Source organism: Lithobates pipiens, unplaced genomic scaffold, assembly GCF_037356315.1.
Source record: "Lithobates pipiens isolate NorthernLeopardFrog02 unplaced genomic scaffold, aLitPip1_a1.2 Scaffold_22, whole genome shotgun sequence".
NCBI classification, from domain to species: Eukaryota; Metazoa; Chordata; class Amphibia; order Anura; family Ranidae; genus Lithobates; species Lithobates pipiens.
The window spans coordinates 97,884,553-97,903,987 of NW_027507784.1; the positions used below are offsets into that span (position 1 = coordinate 97,884,553).

A 19,435-nucleotide genomic window follows, 5' to 3' on the forward strand; every position below is an offset into this window, starting at 1 on the left:
GAAATTTGTAGATTGAGGTTGCAACAAAATGGTCCATCAGCAGCAGTCCTTATCTGCAGCTTGTTACCCTTACACTGAATTAATACGAAGACTGGCACAATAAAAAGATTTGTTAAATAAAACTAAAATAACAATTTGGTAAATAAAACTTTTGTAAAAACTGTCCGTCCACGTTCAATATAACACAAACTTTCAGCATACTGCATCATATGAGGCTAATCTATTTGTTAATGAATCCCATATACTACAGCACTTCATTTTGGGACTACTGGTGCCCAAAGAGGGTTACTCGGTCTCAAACCGTGTAACTAAATTTTGTAGTGTCAATAAACCTATTAAAAATATAAAATATTGCATACTGCGAATGCTGTTTGTGTCCGTTCTATGAGCAGTATTTCTCAGCCCTTTCCTATAATTTAATGGAAATCTATGGCCACAGCACACACTATTATTTTATATTATCAGCATTGTAATAGTTTTGACAATCCAATATAAGCTTACCTATAACATAATTTTTTGATGCTGTGAGTTTTGCTGGCCATCTCTAATATAACTTCCTGGATTCCTTGCATGCTTTGCAGCTTCTCTCCTCTGCTATTTACTTTCAATTTCTAAGGACTATATATCCCATGGTACTCTGCAAGCTGTACTGACCCCACCTCCTAAAATTCCTCCTCTCAGCAGCTCTGTAGTTCAGATTGCAGTTTCTGTGAATCCTGCGATGCAGCAGTGCCTACGCCACAGGGTGTGGTAAATGTGTTACAGAATTCAAGAAAGTAAATGTGTGTAAGTTTACTAACTTTAAAATCATTCAGAGCAATAGGAGTAGGCTAGAAATATTTGATAGCTTTCTAAGCCTCTACTTCCTTTATGAGGGTTCATTCTACATGATCCCACTATAGCTGTACTTGTGAATGTAGCCACCCTACAGTGCTTGCTCTTGTGAGGTTGACTACAGATGCACTATATTACCAAAAGTATATGAACTTTAATGGCATTTCAGTTTTAATCCGTAAGGTTCAATATTGAGTTGTCCCACCTTTGCAGTTAGAACAGCTTCAACTCTTCAGGGAAGGCTGGCCACAAGGTTTAGGAGTGCGTCTATGGGAATATTTGACTATTCTTCCAGAAGCGCATTTGTGAGGTCAGGCACTGATGTGGATGAGAAGGCATGGCTCACAGTCTCCGGTCTGTCATCCTAAAGGCATCCTATCGGGTTAAAGTCAGGACTCTGTGCAGGCCACCCCAAAGTTCCTCCACCCCAAACTCGCTCAGTCATGTCTTTATGGCCCTTGCTTTGTGCACTGGTGGGCAGTCATGTTGGAACAAGGGGCCATTCCCAAACTGTTCCCACAAAGTTGGGACCATGAAATAGTCCTAAATATCTTGGTATGCTGACGCCTTAAAAATTCCCTTCACTGGAATTAAGGGGCCAAACCCAACCCCTGAAAAACAACCCCACACAATAATCCCCCCTCTACCAAATGATTTGGACCAGTGCACAAAGCAAGGTCCATAAAGACATGGATCCCAAGGACAGAGTGCATCATCATGGTCACTGTGCTACGCACCCCCGTGGGTGCGTAATCACGGTGAGAGTGGGACGTCATCATATGACATCATCCCAGAACAGTAGAGCCACCCCACCATCGTAATTTGCTTATACAGCGAGCAGGAGGTCGTTAAAGTAGAATTCCTGCCAAACACTAGCTAGCCTTAAAAATGCCCCCCCCCTACCTATTCTGCCTAACGTGTAAAAAAAAAATAAGTGTACTTGCCTACTTTTTTTTTTTTTGCCTGTTCTGGCCCGGTCACATGATCCCTTCTGTTGGTGATTGGCACCTGCAGGGAAAGAGGAGAGAGCGCTCGCACAATGGTTAGGAATTCTGGGAGCAGTGACGTTATACATAAGCTCCTACATCTGAAACATTGGCACTCTCTCTACCCCACCGATGCTGCTGATTGGCAAAAGGGGAACCAGATCACTGGAGACTAAAGCAAGCAGAAAAACGTGTAAACTTTCACAATTTTTACACAGGTTAGTCTGCATAGGTAGCAGAAGGGGAAGGGATCATTTTCAAATGCAGTTAGTGTTAGGCAGGCATTTTACTTTAAGCATACACCTGTGTGAGATTTGTGTATTGCCTGCATAGGTCTTCTGTGCATCTGCATTCAGGCACTCCCATTAATGTCCATTGAAATCCAGCAACTGCACAGATATAGCTACTGCGCAAGTTGTAAACAGCAGCTGTGTCTGTGCAGAGCCTGCATCCCAACTGAATGAATGGAGCTACCTGGCACAAGTTCACTTTAAAAAAAATTATAAATGTACATCTTTCTGTAGGTTAAAAAAAATGCATTTTTTTTTTTTTTTTTTTTACCTTGAAGCCTGGAAAGCGGGTGTCATGCAGGACTTTTGCAGACTTTTCTCAGTGTATCTGTCTGCTTGTACCTCATACTGTCAGACATACACACTGACAGGAAGAATGAATGAACTACCACAGCGATCAACAGTGCCATAGTAGTACATTGAAGCTACAAGCCTACAGCCTCAAAGGATTATGAATGATTGACATGGCCGGAGCCCTGCATGGACACGTTATTTTCAAACCGTGACAGCAGGTGCCTGGAGAAGATGCCTACCCACTGACACTGGGGGGTGCAGCTGCTGTAACATGTTACAAGTTCCACCCTAAATACGGTTGGAACATGAAACCTGTTCCAAAAGATGAACTTATCCTTTAAGTACGCTAGTGTGAACAAGGCGTTTAGAGTTTAGTTTTGCAAGCCAGACAATTATAAAATTTCCTAGAGCATCCTCTGCTATTGTAAGTAAACCCTATACACATGTAGGGCTGAGTTCACAATGGATTTCAACAAAGTAGAACACATTACAGTAGATGCATTTTAGCTTTTTTTTTTTCCTTTTCAACTTTTTTGGTTATCATCTGAAACACTAACCTGTGTTTGTACCATTTCAGGGATGACCGATGATGAAATCTTAAGAGCCGAGATGATTGCTCAGTTGTGTATGAATGACCGTACTCACAGCTCCCTACTGGACCTTATATCCTTTGCTGTGATTATCTGTGGAGAACCTGCAGTTATTTGACAAATGCCTGCTCCAATTCATTACTTCATAGTCTAACTTCCTGTTTGGGAAAACCTGACCCAGCTGGTTGAGAATTTATTTTATTTATTCATACAGGGTATATAGATCACTCACTTCAGTCCCTGCCGTTGCCCTTAGTATAATATTCCTTCCACAATTATGAAAACACACCTAGAAGGCAACAAATTAATTAATGTGAATTTATGTAGGGGAAGGAAATCTACACAGATATATTGAAAGTAACTCTCTGGTATTTTCGTGGTCAGTAATGTGAAACTGTTTAATGGTGTCACGGATATGCTCCATTAGTATTCCTTAACTTACCCATTACATTCCAGAAAGCCCTAATCCTAAGAGTGGTATAATGCCAGGCAATTGCAGTTTTGAATCCGTTTTATCAGCAGTTGCTGATTTTAAAGCTCCTGTTTTTGAGCCTGGAGGTTCCATGCAACAAGGAATGTATACACCAAAGGGTATGTATTTGAACAAGTGTGTGTCTGTTTTAAGTGCTTCTAGATGAATCGATTATTGTACGTTCTATGCTTTTGCATAAGCATGCTTTTTCCTTGTAAGCTTGTTTAGAAGACAGGTGCTGCTTTATGAGCTGAAAGAAATGGTAGCAACTAAGGTTATCACCTGCCCATGTACCTGTAGTTCAATTAAATTTAAAATTAGATACTATATGGAGGGATTCAATAAAGCTAATTGATTTTGTTAATGTGATGTGTTGAAAAAAAAATCTTCAACAGTTTTTGGTTTTGTCTGCCACTTAGTTCAGGTAGTTCTAATTTGCTCCACTTATACATTGTGGCCAAACGCTTGGGCCAAATTCAAAATAAAATACTAACAGTTCATATCTCACTAAAGTGTAGCTAATCAAGACCAACTTTCTTTTGGCATATAGACAGATTTTATGTAAGTGACTCGCATGCACCAAATTCATGTACTAGTTCTAAACTGGTACATTAATTTGTTGCATGGTGGGCCATTTTTAGAACGCATGTGAGACACTTTCATAAAATCTCTGTACCTGTCTTTATGAATTCCTAGGGTATCTCTATAAATTAGTGCATCTGACTTATCTTTTTTACCTGTGGCAAGCATAACCAGTGTCTCTAAAAAACCTTAAGTGCCAATTCCATCCAAATATCGACTGATTATGTGCACCACTGTTTGTGTCAGTCAAAACAAAAGGGAGAGAGGAAGCGCATAGATCTAGTGCAGTGAATCATTTTATGTAAAAAGACAAACAAAAATGAAAGAATTGCACTCAAATTTACTGAAATGTGAGTTTAATTCTTTCATTTTTGTTTTTCCTTTTTAATAAAGTTATTCACTATGCTAGATCTATGCACTTTCTCTCTTCCTTTTGTTTTGGAAGCTCTGAAACTCCCTGGTGTTGATGAAAAAGCTTGCAAGGGTTTTGGACAGATTTACTATTCTGGACATTGATGAAACCTTTATGGACTTTTTTTTGTTTTTAGCATGGATATGTGTGTTTTTTTTTTGTTTGTGTCAGTCAATGTTTCTGTCTTGTTACATAATTATCTGTCAGTCTCTCCATCACAGCCCATGCCTGTCATTGTCTGTGACCTGGGAAAAGCGTGTGGGCCGCTCAGGCTCGATAGGAGGTATGTGGACAGTGCATCCACAACTTCTTCTAGAGTGCTGACAGGGAATGGCACCCATCCCGTCTCATGCAAAGGTTCGAGGAAGGAAGGGTGACCCCTGAAAGTTGCACCTCTATGATGTCCTGCTGCAATGGATGGAGTGGCAACCTCAGCCTGGACTCTGACCAGGCTACGTCCCCAATGCTTTTCACTCCGCCCCCAGAGCTTAGTCATGGGAATACCTGTGACTAAGCTTCGGGGGCGTGGCCTGGTTGGAGTCCAGGCTGAGGTTGCCACTCCATTCATTGCAGCAGGACATCATAGATGTGCAACTTCCAGGGGGTCACCCTTCCTTGCTTAATCACTTGTTTACTGGGCACTTAAACCCCCCTCCTGTCCAGACCATTTTTCAGCTTTCAGCGCTGATGCAATTTACAACACTGTACCCAAATTAATTTATTTTATTTTTTTCCCACAAATAGAGCTTTCTTTTGGTGGTATTTGATTATTTGATCACCTCTGTGGTTTTTATTTTTTGTTAAAAAAAAAAAAAAAACGTAAAAAGACCAAATTATTTTTTAAAACAAAATTTATATATTTTTTTTTATATTTTGTTATATAATTTTGCAAACAGGTAATTTTTTCTCCTTCATTGATGTAAGCTGATGAGGCTGCACTGATGGGCACCAATGGGTGGCAGTGATGGGCACTGATGGGTGGCAATAATGGGCACTGATCGGCACTGATAAGTTACATTGATAGGCAGCACTTCTAGGTGGCACTGATTGGCACCACTGGTGAGCATTGATATGTGGCACTTGTGGGCATTGATAGGTAGCACTCGTGGGCATTAGCAGGGGGTACTGGTGGGCACAGATGGGGCAGAATTGCCTCTTCCTCTTCGGGACCGATGCCCCTTGCACATAAGCTGGTTATTGGCTTTTTTTTATCCTCACACTGTCAGCGTGAGGAGAAAAAGAAACCGATTACCGGGTATTTGTTTACATCATGTGTTCAGCTGTCACCCGAGCCTCAGTGACTCGGTGATCACAGCATGTGCTCTGCAGGGGGCATGCAGGGAGCGTGCAAAGGGAGGACGTCATATGACTGCCTCACGGAAATTCAGGTCCGTGCTGTGGCTGTCATTCGGCTATAGCGCGGACGCCAAGTGGTTCAACCTCTGTCATTGTCTGCTAGCCTGTGTTGGACTGTCACAAGCAGAATCCATCAATATCTGTCTTACCTCAACACTTAAAGTAAAACTTGAAGAGCAACATCACGCTGCTGAGTAAAAAAAAATGTACATCAAAAATCGAAGAAAAATGGGAATCCTACCTAATTCCTGTGTGCAGTACTCATCCTGTATCTATGGGGGGGTGTAATCAAGATATGATGGACAAAAACACAAAACAACTAACGGAGGATTCTACACACCCAGCTGAGTTAGCTACATCATTTATTTCGTCAGAAAGCTATACAAAGGTTGCTAGCACAAAACCAAAAACCCCACAATCCCCATAAGCTCCAAAAATCACCCCCTCCTCCTAAGTTATCCCAAATACCTCACTCTGTATGGGACAAAAACGCACCACCCCTGGTAATCAAGCGAGTGGTGGGGGATGCAGTCCCTGCAGGGAGCTGAGCCCACCCTTCCAATACAAACACCCCCTTAAAAATGTCTGAGCCAACCTACCAGAGATCCCCAAAACCTGTTCCCTAAAGGGTGCAGTGATCCACCTTATAGCCACAATGGGCATGTTGTACACTACCCCCTGATGGAACGGGGATACAGTGGCCAATATGAACCCACAACCTACTGAACCCACAGGGATATCTGCACAGTCAGGTCAGTCAGTCATGTATGGGGGTATAGGTGATCAAAATTGGTTAGAACACTCCGACATCCAATTGATATCAACTCCTCCAATATCCGGCTGGTTAACACTAGTAACACAGGTAGAGAATTCAGCCGTGTAAGTGATCAGTCCCGACTGATGTTGATTACGAGGGGTGGTGCGTTTTTGTCCCATACAGGGTGAGGTATTTTGGTTAACTTAGGAGGAGGGGGTATTTTTGGGAGGTTATGGGCATTGTGGGGTTTTTTGTTTTGTGCTAGCAACCTTTGTATAGTTTTCTGATGCAATAAATTATGTAGTTAACTCAGTTGGGTGTTTAGAATACTCTGTTTTTGTGTTTTTATTTATTATCTATGTACATGGCAGGTATTTTAAGAAACTTTTGTTGCAGATTCCTACCTTTTGTTATTCTGAAGAAATAGCTGTTGTCTGTGTCCATGTGAATCTGTATGGGAGTGATTTTATAATTTGAGGAATATCTCACCAAAATTTTTTGTTGCAGAGGATGTTCCAAATTGAATTTGTATCTTAGTTGCATAGTAGGTGAGGCTAAAAAAAAGACCGGTCCATCAAGTCCAACCTATGTGTGTGATTTATGTGTCAGTATTTAATTGTATATCCCTGTATGTTGTGGTCGTTAAGATGCTTATCTAATAGCTTTTTGAAACTATTGATGCTCCCCACTGAGACCACCACCTGTGGAAGGGAATTCCACATCCTTGCTGCTTTTACAGTAAAGAACCCTCTACGCAGTCTAATCTCTTGTCTTCTAATCTTAAAGCGTTTTGTACTGAAAATTGCAAGTTAATCTTATCCAAATCGCTTTGGACCATAGATGCATATATGACCATTTAAATAAAATAATATCCAGTAATTACCTTTTAACTATAATGTTTATAACTACTTCCGAGCTCTCCTCCTGTGGGATTAGGCGTGTTTATTGCCTTTCCCCTGCTTCGCAATGGTCCCTGGGAACATTTTTAGTTATTTCCCAAGAATCCGTGGGGGACACAGTCAAATGCCGAAATCTCGGGAGATTTCGGAAGGAGGATGCCGGTCACGTGACGTGTTCTCTTCTGTTACTTTCATTGCCACCACAACAGGGCGGGAACTTCCGAGGACGCCACCCGTTGCGATGGCAACCAGAATCTTTTACAGCTGCTTACAACTGCTCACTGCTATCAATGAGCGTGCGTGAGACGGAGCGGTGGATGCTGGGAGCACAGCGTCATCGCATCCAGGAAGTAAATGCTTGTGGGCTTCAAACGCCCACAGTGAAAATGGAAACCGCCGGACTACATTTTTAAAAGTTATCCTTACAAATGAAATTGTTACGCCGGGGGTTAAAAAGACACCGATTGTGACTACAAAGAAACATTAGGAATCGCCCACCAATGACACAGGTACAAAAAAATAATTGGCAGCGGAATCCTGCTTTAATGATTGGCCACGTGTCTTATTAAACTCCCTTCCACTGAAAAGTTTTATCCCTATTGTGGAGTCAACAGTATGGTATTTGTTATTATATATTATATTTCCTCTCACGCATCTTGCTTTGTACAGTAAGTGTTTATGGGGAACTGTGTCAAATGCTTTTGCAAAATACAGATACATCACATCTACGGGCCTTCCTTTATCTAGATGGCAGCTCACCACCTCCTCATAGAATGTTAATAGTTTGGTTTGGCAAGAACAATTATTCATGAATCCATGCTGATCATTGCTAATGATACCTTTTTCATTACTAACATCTTGTATATAGTCCCTTATCATCCCTTCCAAGAGCTTGCATACTGTTGATGTTAGGCTAACTGGTCTTTAATTCCCAGTGATGTGTTTTGGCACTTTTTTAAATATTGGTGCTACATTGGCTTTTCTCCAATTAACTGGTACCATTCCAGTCAGTAGACTGTCAGTAAAAATTAGAACAATGGTCTGGCAATTACTTGACTCGGTTCCCTAAGGACCCTCGGGTGCAAGCCATCTGGTCCCGGTGATTTATTAATGTTAAGTTTTTCTAATTCTGTTCTCTGTTAGCCATGAGGATAATTACTGCAGTTTTGGTTACTGAAACACCCCCATTCCCTCGCGAAGACTGAGGAGACGAATAAATTTAATACCTTTGCCATCTCCCCATCCTTTGTAACCAGATTTCCTTCCTCATTGTTTATGGGGCCAATATGGGCTGTCCTTCCTTTTTTACGGTTTATATACTTAAAGAACTTATTGGTTTATTTTTTATTTTTTTTGCTCTCCCGCTATGTGTCTTTCGTGTTCTATCTTGGCCTCCCTAATTGCACCCTTATATTTTCTTGTTGCATTCTTTGTAAACTCTGAATGCTGATGATGATCCCTCAGCTTTGTATTTTTTGAAGGCCTTCTCCTTTGTTTTTATATGCATATTTATATGGGAGTTAAGCCATCCAAGACTTTTGTTCGCCCTTTCAAATTTATTTCCCAATGGGATGCACTGGCTAATGCCCTTATTTAATATGCTCTTAAAGCAAATCCATCTCGTCTTCGTGTTCTTTGTTCCTAAGATTTTATTCCAGTTTATATCTTATAGCAAGGTTCGTAGTTTGGGGAATTTTGCTCTTTTGAAATTCAATGTCTTTGTATCCCTCTTATGATTCCTATTTGTGTGGTTTAATACTGAAGCTAATTGACCTGTGATCGCTGTTTTCTAAAAACATCCGTGATCAGGTCTGTATTGTTGATAATCCGTAGGTCTAGTAACGCTTTGTTTCTAGTTGATGATCGGATACACTGCGGGGAAGCACCAGGACCTCATTCATTTTAGGTAGTAAGCCAGAGCTGGCGTATATAAGGTCAATGCGGGACAGTGTAGTATAAGACAGAGTGACAGGTGTAAACACTGTCCTGAGGGCTCTTCCACTGCCTCACATCTGTGAGCCCAAAATTATTCTCCTAGTGAGATAGGTCCAAATCCATAGCAGGGTTAGTGGACAGTCTAGCAAGGGAGGGGTTCGGGAGCATGTTGAAATCTCCTGCAAGAAGGATGTTATCAATGGGGAATTGGGGAAAACGTAGATACAAGGTTATTCAAGAAGGAGGTGGTGGCCGGAAGAGGGGCAGATAGTCTAACTATCAACATATCAACTATCTCAGTTATTGCATAAATCAGTCTGGGTCCAGTTTAACTGCCAGCAGTTCAAAATAAATAGATTTATGGATCAGGATACTAACCCCATGGGTGTAACCTGAGTAGCTACCATGAGAATGGTGAGCCACCCATGTTTTTTTAAGTGCCAGAACCTTAGCCCCAACCAGGTGGGTCTCCTGCAGTATGCAGACATGGGAGCTATACTTCTTCTTGAGGTAGGCAAAAACCAATGACCTCTTTATTTTATTGAGTCCCCTGACGTTTCAGGACAGGATCTTTAATGAAGCCATGTCATAGAATAGCAGGGCTTAAGAGAATGCCCAGCCTGGAAAGGAAAAGTTAGCCAGCAGAGTAGACTTAAACAACATCTGAGACCTATGTCTATTGTACCATATCTGTCTTATCAAGAACCATAAAAACAAATCCCAACCCACCCCATACCCCAAGAACATAAAAACCATGGAGTGTTTGAGTTCCCAAACCTAAAACAACCCAAGCCACGGTGGACTAAGTCTTTAGGACAGTCTCCTAGGGGGCGGTGCGTAACAGGAAACATGCCAAGCACTCGGTTCCGAACAGTGGGAGCAACCGCTCCACCAGCAACGTGTCTGGAAGGCTGTGGGTAATGAGGCATCCAAAACTAAAGGACTATTCAAAGTATGTTTCTTCAGTTTACTTGGACTTTTGCCAAGGGCAAAAAACTTAATAACAGGGATAAACTCTGTAGAACATATTGAACAGGGGAAGAGGGGGTGGGAAACCATCTCCCCTCTCTGCACACAGCCATCCTCCCCCATGCACACTCAGCAAGGCGCTAAGTCAGCACCCATGGGTAAACGCTGCATATTGGTGATGCTATACTGCGTTGTGGCATATCCAGGGCGGCAGCAAAAAGCAGAGTGCGGGATACAGCTCACCATCCACCAACAAGATAGATGGCATCCACTGGGAAGAGAGCATGGACTGGGGGGGAATAAAGCACATCCTGCTAGTGTAACGTAAGGGTTTGAGAGTCACCAGGTAATAGTGGATACAATAGTCACAGTTCCAAAAGGGTCGATGGAGAGTCACAGACAGTGAGAGAATCTAGGCTGCAGGGCCAGGGCCCACCACTGATCCAGGGGGACCAAATCGGTGCAGCATATCTAGTTCAAACAACCCATTAGGGCCTCAGGAGTAAGGTGGGATAGGGCCATAGGTGTAAATGGCATGTGCGGCAGAACAAGATAAAGGAGGGGGGGGAGTGCTGAGCACCCCCATCCACACAGTGGGCCAATTCAGCATACACTGGGAGAGAATCTAGCCACTGCAAAGCCTCTTCTGGGGCGTTAAAGTAAAGGGTAGACTCACCAATCCACCACCCACAGACGAGCTGGAAACCGCATAGTGTACTTCAGGCTTTTGGTGCGGAGCTGTGCTTTAACTTGGTCGAAGGTGCTGTGGAGGCGTTGTTTCCACTGAATAATCAGGAAAGATCATAATTTTTGCATTTTCGTGTCGTAGCGTAAGTTATTCCTTCGATTCCTGTTCTCGTGACTTCTCCAAAGTGCGGAGGGAAACATGATGTTCACAAACCGAATCCTCTATGTTGGCCACTCTCCGTTCCGCTTCCGACAGCCAGTCCTGGCATTTATCTATGTCCCTCCATATTGACCCCATCTCCAGCTGCATTTGGTCAGTCTACGCTGTCAGGGTGGTCTGGCAACCCGTGATGGCCTGCATAAGGGCATTAAATTGTTCCACTCCCAGTGGAGGTGGGTCAGGCTGCTCCATCTGAGATGCCATGCTTAGCCGAGTCACCATGTGCAGTCTCTGGGAAGGTGAAGGTGTCTTAGGAGCCGAGTTCTGTCGTCTGTTAGAGACAGACTTCCCTTTTTTCATGCCCAGCAGCAATGGGTGCAACTACAAAAATTAGGTAGGATAGTAGAGATTGCCGTAATATTGGATAAATAGGCTCAGGTTGCCATCTTGACCACACCCCCTTGTTACTATACCTACCTCGGGTTTATGTGCTTTAGTCAACCTACCACTAATGCCCCCAATACTACCCTCTGGAATATGTTCTATGCTAGCTCTTACCTCTGGACTCCCTCTTGCCTAGATTAAATGCTGCTCTTTTTGGCCATCTTCACTCCCAGCAGATCTGCACCCTCCTCATTTAGTTGCAGTCCGTCCCTTCTATAGAAATGATGACCGACAGACTGAGAAGTCAGCCCAGTTCTCCAGGAACCCCTCCTTACTACACCAGCTCCTCAGCCACTTGTTTACTTCCCTAATCTCCCTCTGCCTTCCTGATGTGGCTTGAGGTATCGGTAGTATTTCTGAGAATACTACCTTGGAGGTCCTTTTCCTCAATTTAGCTTCTAAGTCCCTAAAATCGTTCTTTAGGACACTTCATCTGCCTCTGATTTTGTCATTGGTGCCAACGTGCACCATGACAGCCGGGTCTTCCCCAGCCCCTCACAATAATTTGTCCACCAGATCTTAGTGTAGACTTCTGGGAAAATCAGTGAACCAATCACGAAAGCAGAAAATGTCATATCTGGGGGTCGTTCTGTACATCATCTGTGTACAGAATACCTCCAGGTAGCCATATTGCATTGCATATTACAGAAAATGGCATCGCTGCAGATTGAAACGGAAAGGTCATTTTTAATAACATTCAATTACAATATGACTTGTCACAGTTGTATATGCTATATTATTATTATTATTATTATTATTTTGTTTGCAAATTTTTTTTCTCATGAAAGGGGAGTTACCTTTTAACTGTATCTGAGCAGCACACACAGAAAATGCAGTTTAATTAATTTTTAATAATCAAACCAAGCTCATTCATCCATTCATGTCTCCATGCTTTATGATTCATGTAGCATTTACTTAATGGGAAGCGTAATATGCTTCTGGCTATAATTTGCTATTGTACAGATTAATATCCCATGTATCATTCTTAGGCAGGCTGCATATCTCAAACTTTGCCCTTTTATTATTTCTTATTTGCTTTAAAGTGGTTCTAGGACCCTAAGGTTATTTTTCCTTAACATATTACCTGTATTAAGAAGAGAAACCTTCCACTAGCTTCCCTCCCCTTACCCAATACTTACCCGAGTCCTGTATTGACATATCGCTGCGCCTGTCTGCAGTAGCGTGTGTCTTCTCCCCTCTCCCACAGGCACAGAGGAGCCATTGGCTCCTACTGCTGTTAATCTGATCCAGTGACGAGGGAGCTGGGGTTGGGGCAAGCTGCACTGTGTGCATCTATGGATGCACACATCTTGGCTCAGAAGCGAGCCTGCATATCTGCCCCCATAGCAAATGGCTTGCTATGGGGCAGACGCAGAAGAGAAGGGGAACCTCAGAAGAGATTCAGGGCTACTCTGCAATATGCTTACATAGATGATCATGTAAGTTTTTATTTTTCTTATTTTAGGTAAAAATAACGAGACTTTAGTAGCACTTTTAGTGAATTGTAATGATAAATAATTTCCCCTACCAGTGGCAGGTCAGTGGTATTTACTTATTGTACGGTGAGGGCTGCTACAAAGGTAAATTGACTGGTTTCTATAGGCAGCATGACAAATTGTGTTCATTTTTGTTGTAGAAATCTAATTTATTTCATGTGAAAAAAATGTTTTTCTACTTAGATCAGGTGTCTCCAAACCTTCCAATCAAAGGGCCAGTTTACTGTGCTTCAGAGTTTATAGGGGCTGAACTGTGGCCAGTCAGAGTACAAAATATCCTGGTGTCAGTGGGAGTAGACAATGCCCCATCTTTAGTATTAGTAAACATATTTGTGTCCCATTGTTGTGGTCAGCGGGAGGAATAGTGCCCCATCATTTGTCAGCGGGAGGAATAGTGCCCCATCATTTGTTGTCAGCAGGAGGAATAGTGCCCCATCATTTGTCAGCGGGAGGAATAGTGCCCCATCATTTGTTGTCAGCAGGAGGAATAGTGCCCCATCATTTGTCAGCGGGAGGAATAGTGCCCCATCATTTGTTGTCAGCAGGAGGAATAGTGCCCCATCATTTGTCAGCGGGAGGAATAGTGCCCCATCATTTGTTGTCAGCAGGAGGAATAGTGCCCCATCATTTGTCAGCGGGAGGAATAGTGCCCCATCATTTGTTGCCAGTGGGAGGAATAGTGCCCCATCATTTGTTGCCAGTGGGAGGAATAGTGCCCCATCATTTGTTGCCAGTGGGAGGAATAGTGCCCCATCATTTGTTGCCAGTGGGAGGAATATTGCCCCATCATTTGTTGTCAGCGGGAGGAATAGTGCCCCATCATTTGTTGTCAGCGGGAGGAATAGTGCCCCATCATTTGTTGTCAGCGGGAGGAATAGTGCCCCATCATTTGTTGTCAGTGGGAGGAATAGTGCCCCATCGTTGTCAGCGGGAGGAATAGTGCCCCATCGTTGTCAGCGGGAGGAATAGTGCCCCATCGTTGTCAGCGGGAGGAATAGTGCCCCATCGTTGTCAGCGGGAGGAATAGTGCCCCATCGTTGTCAGCGGGAGGAATAGTGCCCCATCGTTGTCAGCGGGAGGAATAGTGCCCCATCGTTGTTAGCGGGAGGAATAGTGCCCCATCGTTTGTTGTTAGCGGGAGGAATAGTGCCCCATCGTTTGTTGTTAGCGGGAGGAATAGTGCCCCATCGTTTGTTGTTAGCGGGAGGAATAGTGCCCCATCGTTTGTTGTTAGCGGGAGGAATAGTGCCCCATCGTCGTTTTCAGTGGGAGAAATAGTGCCCCATCGTTTTCTTGTCAGCGGGAGGAATAGTGCCCCATCGTCGTCAGCGGGAGGAATAGTGCCCCATCGTCGTTGTCAGCGGGAGGAATAGTGCCCCCTCGCCGTTGTCAGCGGGAGGAATAGTGCCCCATCGTTGGCATAGTACCCCATCGTTGGCATAGTACCCCATCATTGTTATCAGAGGAAGCAATTGTGCTCCACTGTTGGTGTTAGTACAGAAATGATTGCCCCTTTGTTGGTGTCAGTGGAAGGAATAGTGTCCCAAGGGCTGGATAAAGGTATTGCAAAGGGCGACAGTTTGCAGACCACTGCTCTAGATCAGTTCAAAATGGTCTGTATTTGAGCACTGTACACCAGAGTTCTGTTCATCTAGGACTTAAATCTAGGATTTTAATTGCTTAAAGTAATCTTAGAATGTGAGCAAGATGGAGGCTGCCATTGTTGGCTGAGCCCTTCATGATTTAAATTGGAACTATGGTGTGGTGATACAGCACCTAATTATAAGTTCATCTGTACCTTAATATTCTCTTGGTCCCTCTGCAAAGTCCCACTAATACCTGTTGAGCCTGCTAGAGAAGTCCGCCTAATGCAGCTTTCTGTGATGGTGTAGCAGCAATGCAGCACTGCCCTAGAGCAGTGGTCATCAACCCTGTCCTCAGGGCCCACTAACAGGCCAGGTTTTATGTATTACCTTAGGCTGCTTTCACAGTGGGGCGGTATTCAGGCGTTACAGCGCTAAAAATAGCGCCTGTGTAGCGCCTGAAAAAAACCGGCCCCTTTCACTCCAGTGTGAAAGCCGGAGGGCTTTCACACTGGGGCGGTGCGCTGGCAGGACGGTGAAAAAAGTCCTGCTAGCCGCATCTTTGGAGCGGTGAAGGAGCGGTGTATTCACCGCTCCTAAACCGCTCCTACCCATTGAAATCAATGGGACAGCGTGGCAATACCGCCGGCAAAGCGCTGCTGCAGCGGGTTTAACCCTTTTTCGGCCGCTAGCGGGGGTTAAAACCACCCGCTAGCACCCGCAGACCGCCGCTAAAACGACGGTAAAGCACCGCTAAAAATAGCGGCGCTTTACCGCCGACGCCCGCACCGCCCCAGTGTGAAAGCAGCCTTAGGGCCGGTTCACACAGCGATGCGAGGCGACACGGCTCGCCTCGCCTCGCTCCCGCAAGTCGCCCCCGTTCAGTACTATGGAACCGTTCTGAGAGGAGCGACTTGTTAGGTGTGACTACAGCAAGTCACCTACTCATCAAGTTATGTTACCGTTTCCCAATTATTATTAGAGTTCTTATCTAAGCAAAGAGACACGGAAAGAAGTTCTCAGTATTTCTGCTCAGAAGACTGCACCCAACTCTGAGACTCTTTATTAACACAGGTCTTTTATATGCACAAAAGACAGGCTTCAGGAATGTTGAAAAACAACAACAATTTCCATAAAAGGCAATTCTCTAGGCGTCTTCTGCTTTTAGAGCTGATGTGGCAGATGGTCCTTAAGATAAGGTTTCCTCTTATGTGTACGTGACTGCACCCACCCGGACTTAAGGATGATGTGTCTTTAAGATACTGAGAATGAAACAGACAAGATAAGCATTTAGTAAAACATACTGTCAACCATCTTGGTTTTCTTATACCTTGATCCTCACAGACTCGAGTCGCTCCGACTCAGAAAAAAGGTTCCTGTACTACTTCTGGGCGACTTCGGGGGCGACTTGCATTGACTTCTATACAGAAGTCCTCTGCAAGTCGCCGCTGAGATCCCCGCAGGTCGCGGCGAGGCAAGTCGGAGACGCCTCGCCGCGCCTCGCTGTGTGAACCGTCCCTTAGGGAGATGCAGACTAGAATACTGCAATCACTGAGCAACAAATGACATCACCTGTGATGTATTTCAGTTATCTTGCAAACCTGGCCTGTTAGTGGGGCCTGAGGACAGGGTTGATGACCACTGCCCTAGACTGTCATACAAGGCCCTTTTAGTTGTACTTTAATATTTTTAATTGCTGACCAGGAACAAATAGTAAGCATTTCCAGATGGAGGAAAGCAGCAGCTACACCTGTATCTCTCCCATGAGTAGTTTAATGACCTGTGTAAGGATATGATTCATGGCAGAACCCAATGCTATAATTGACTGAGGTACACTGGGTTCCATTTGGCAGTGATCACTGGTGCCCAGTGCTGGGTGTATTAATTGACCTCGCTGATTTTGTTAAATGGAAAAGGTGTTTATTAACTCCACTGCTCCAGGTGTTTTGTGTATATAAGCTGTATGCTGCTGAGTGGCTGTAAATCGTCCCACTCATTCACCATTGATTGTAGCTTCTGCATCAAATATAAATGCAGCAACACATTGCAGTAAGTTGTTGCAGAGTAGCTTCTCTGTTTGGCTGCTTAGTAAATCAGTAGAGAAATACCCCTGTAGTACAGTCTGCTGTGACTATACATTTATAAAGTACTAGCTTATGCAGACTTGAACATTTAACCTCTGACCACTTGGTGGCGCTAGAAGTCCACAATTCGTGTCAATTTTTTTCTGTTATGTTAAAATTCTTAGTTTTGAGATTTATTCTTAAAAACGTCTCATTGAGCGCTGCATGAAAACCAGCTAAAGATCAATTCATTGGGGTAGAACTGATGAGTAGATATATATTTTTAATTTATTTGCCTCTTCTTAAAATGCGTTTTTTTTCAGATTCCTTTGATTGTATCTCCAGGGGAAACATTTTTTTTATTTTCTCATAATTATAGAAACTTGGCTGAACAATAGGTGTGTGTGTGTGTGTGTGTATGTGACCTTTTTTATATTTTGATTCAAAGGTTGTGATATCTATTAAAAAAAAACAAAAAACCTAACAGTATGTGGTTGTTTTCATGTATAAGCACTGCATGTCCTTTTCACTTTAATTGTTATAATGGATTGGTAAAGTAAAGGGTTAAGGCAGCAATGAAGTCCATTACTTAGGAACATTTGCCTTCAGGATACAGCCACATGTTCTTCTTTTCAGACGCAGTTCTTCCAAGGCATTGTAGCACAAAATCCATTTTTTTTCAATTTGCATTCACTTGACCTTTTGTATCCAACCCCCCCCCCCCCCCCCCCCGATCACACATGTGATTTCACACCAAACTCTTGTGTTAAGCAAAATCATATAGTACTTCGCAAATCTATGCCCTCTTATAAATATTTATATATTTTTTTGTGTATTTACATGGAAGGTGCACCCCCTGATTGAATGGTATTTTTGATGGTCTGTATATTATATGTTTACTATATTAGCAGTGTCTTCTGGAGATGGCTTTTTTTTCCCCCCCATGCTAAATGTGACTATTTTTAAAGGAACAATCATGAAGGGTAGCATGTTGCTTTACATTTAGCTTATCTTTTAAAAGTGGCTGAAGGTGAACTGCCTAGATCAGCCAAGTCGTTATTCCTGGTCCTAAATACCTTTACAGGATTGGACACTGGCAAACAGAAACCATTGTAAGCAAGCCCCCTGGTAACCACTCCTCTACCCCTCGGGTTTTTTGCTGTTGTCCTAGGAGAATGGACATTTTTTTTTCTTCAGCTCTGCTGAGAAAACCTAATCAGTCTAGCTAGCTTTTTTTTTCTTCACTTTTCTTTTTGTTCCTTGGATTTTTTTCTTCCATTTTCTTCAATATTGATTCCTCACTATACAGTATAGTTGCTTGGACTGCTCTCTACATAGCAGTTATCCATATAAGCCTTTCCTAAGCCTGACCTTATAATGCCATACCTGAACCTAGGTGGACTGGATATGCAGAGCTAACATGGATTGTGACCTTGCACACTGCGCTCTGTATTGTGGCACCTTCCAGACCCTCTTGTACTGGAAAAAGTTAACCAGAGATCACTTTTCGGTCCAGAGCTATGGCATTGGCTCAATGCTGGACCCCCATCTTTGAAGACTCACTTTGTTGGTTAAGGTCATTTGGCACTTTGCACCACTAGACACCTTCTAAATGTCCTGTTCCTGGCTTTACTGCAGAAAAGGGTTGGTGCTGACAATAGATGGATTGTCGCAAGCTCTGCGCTCTTTCCTGCTCTTCAGCATAGAAGAAGTACCATCCTGTTGTTGCTGTTGCTCCTGCTTTGCAAAGTACCGTGTGGAATTCAGAGTTTGTGCTGCCCACCTAAAGGGAATTGGTCAACTCCATCTGATCAACCCCAATTAGCACCAGCTCCCTGGCTTTAGAAGTACCTTAGACCTTGCCTCTCAGGTTGGGCCTAGTTAGATCACCACTACGTGGGCACAACATTTCTGTACCTAGATACAGAGGGGGCAGTTTCACTGCTGCTGGTACAGCCCACACTTGAGTGATTTCAGTGGCATCTACTCAGTAATCTCTGAGCAAACAGATGCCTGCAACCTTGACACCAGTGACCTAATAGTTAAAAGATCTATATCATCAGTCTCTCTCCCCTGCCATAAGGGACCTCCATGTAAACATAGGGCTTTGTGTCCAGATTTACACAATTCCTTATGAATGCTGATGGCAGAAGCTCTAAGTGCACCTTCTCCTGTAGAGTCTGTGAGGCCTTCAAGCCAGGCCACGGTTTGCTGTGACCATCTCTGACTCAGATTCCAGAATCCCATCAATCTATTGAAGATACTGTTTTAGGCACAAGAGTGTACTGTCGGGACCTCAGAAATACAGAGGATCCTTTCTGACCTTATTGATTTAATGCACAGTGCTCTACATTTGAGAGATCAGCCTGCTGTCTCCCGCCTTGGGTCTTTTAGAGCACTTACAGCTGTAAAAACCTTTTGGCTATACCTGCTATTCAAGGTATTTCTCTGAGGACTGGAAACCTCATTGAAGGGTCCTGGGCACCACTTGATTGTGTTGGAAATTTTCCCATATGAGAGGTAATTTTGGATAAACCGCAGTCTATACCTACTGTGGATCTATCAACGACTAACTGGAAAACTTCTAGACAGGTAAAAGGTGGCGTGTTTACCTTTTTAAGGTTTC

At 43.4% G+C, this 19,435-nt stretch overlaps 1 protein-coding gene across 4 annotated transcripts in view; it reads left to right on the forward strand.

The window, feature by feature from the left end:
- Positions 1-19,435, forward strand: part of UBR3 (ubiquitin protein ligase E3 component n-recognin 3) — a 301,116-nt gene that overhangs the window by 119,448 nt on the left and 162,233 nt on the right. For all 4 annotated transcript variants that reach the window (XM_077447962.1, XM_077447963.1, XM_077447964.1 and 1 more), the window contains exons 17-18: positions 2,982-3,067; positions 3,444-3,585. In XM_077447962.1, the coding sequence (XP_077304088.1) occupies positions 2,982-3,067; positions 3,444-3,585 (228 nt within the window). The remainder of the gene's footprint in view (positions 1-2,981; positions 3,068-3,443; positions 3,586-19,435) is intronic.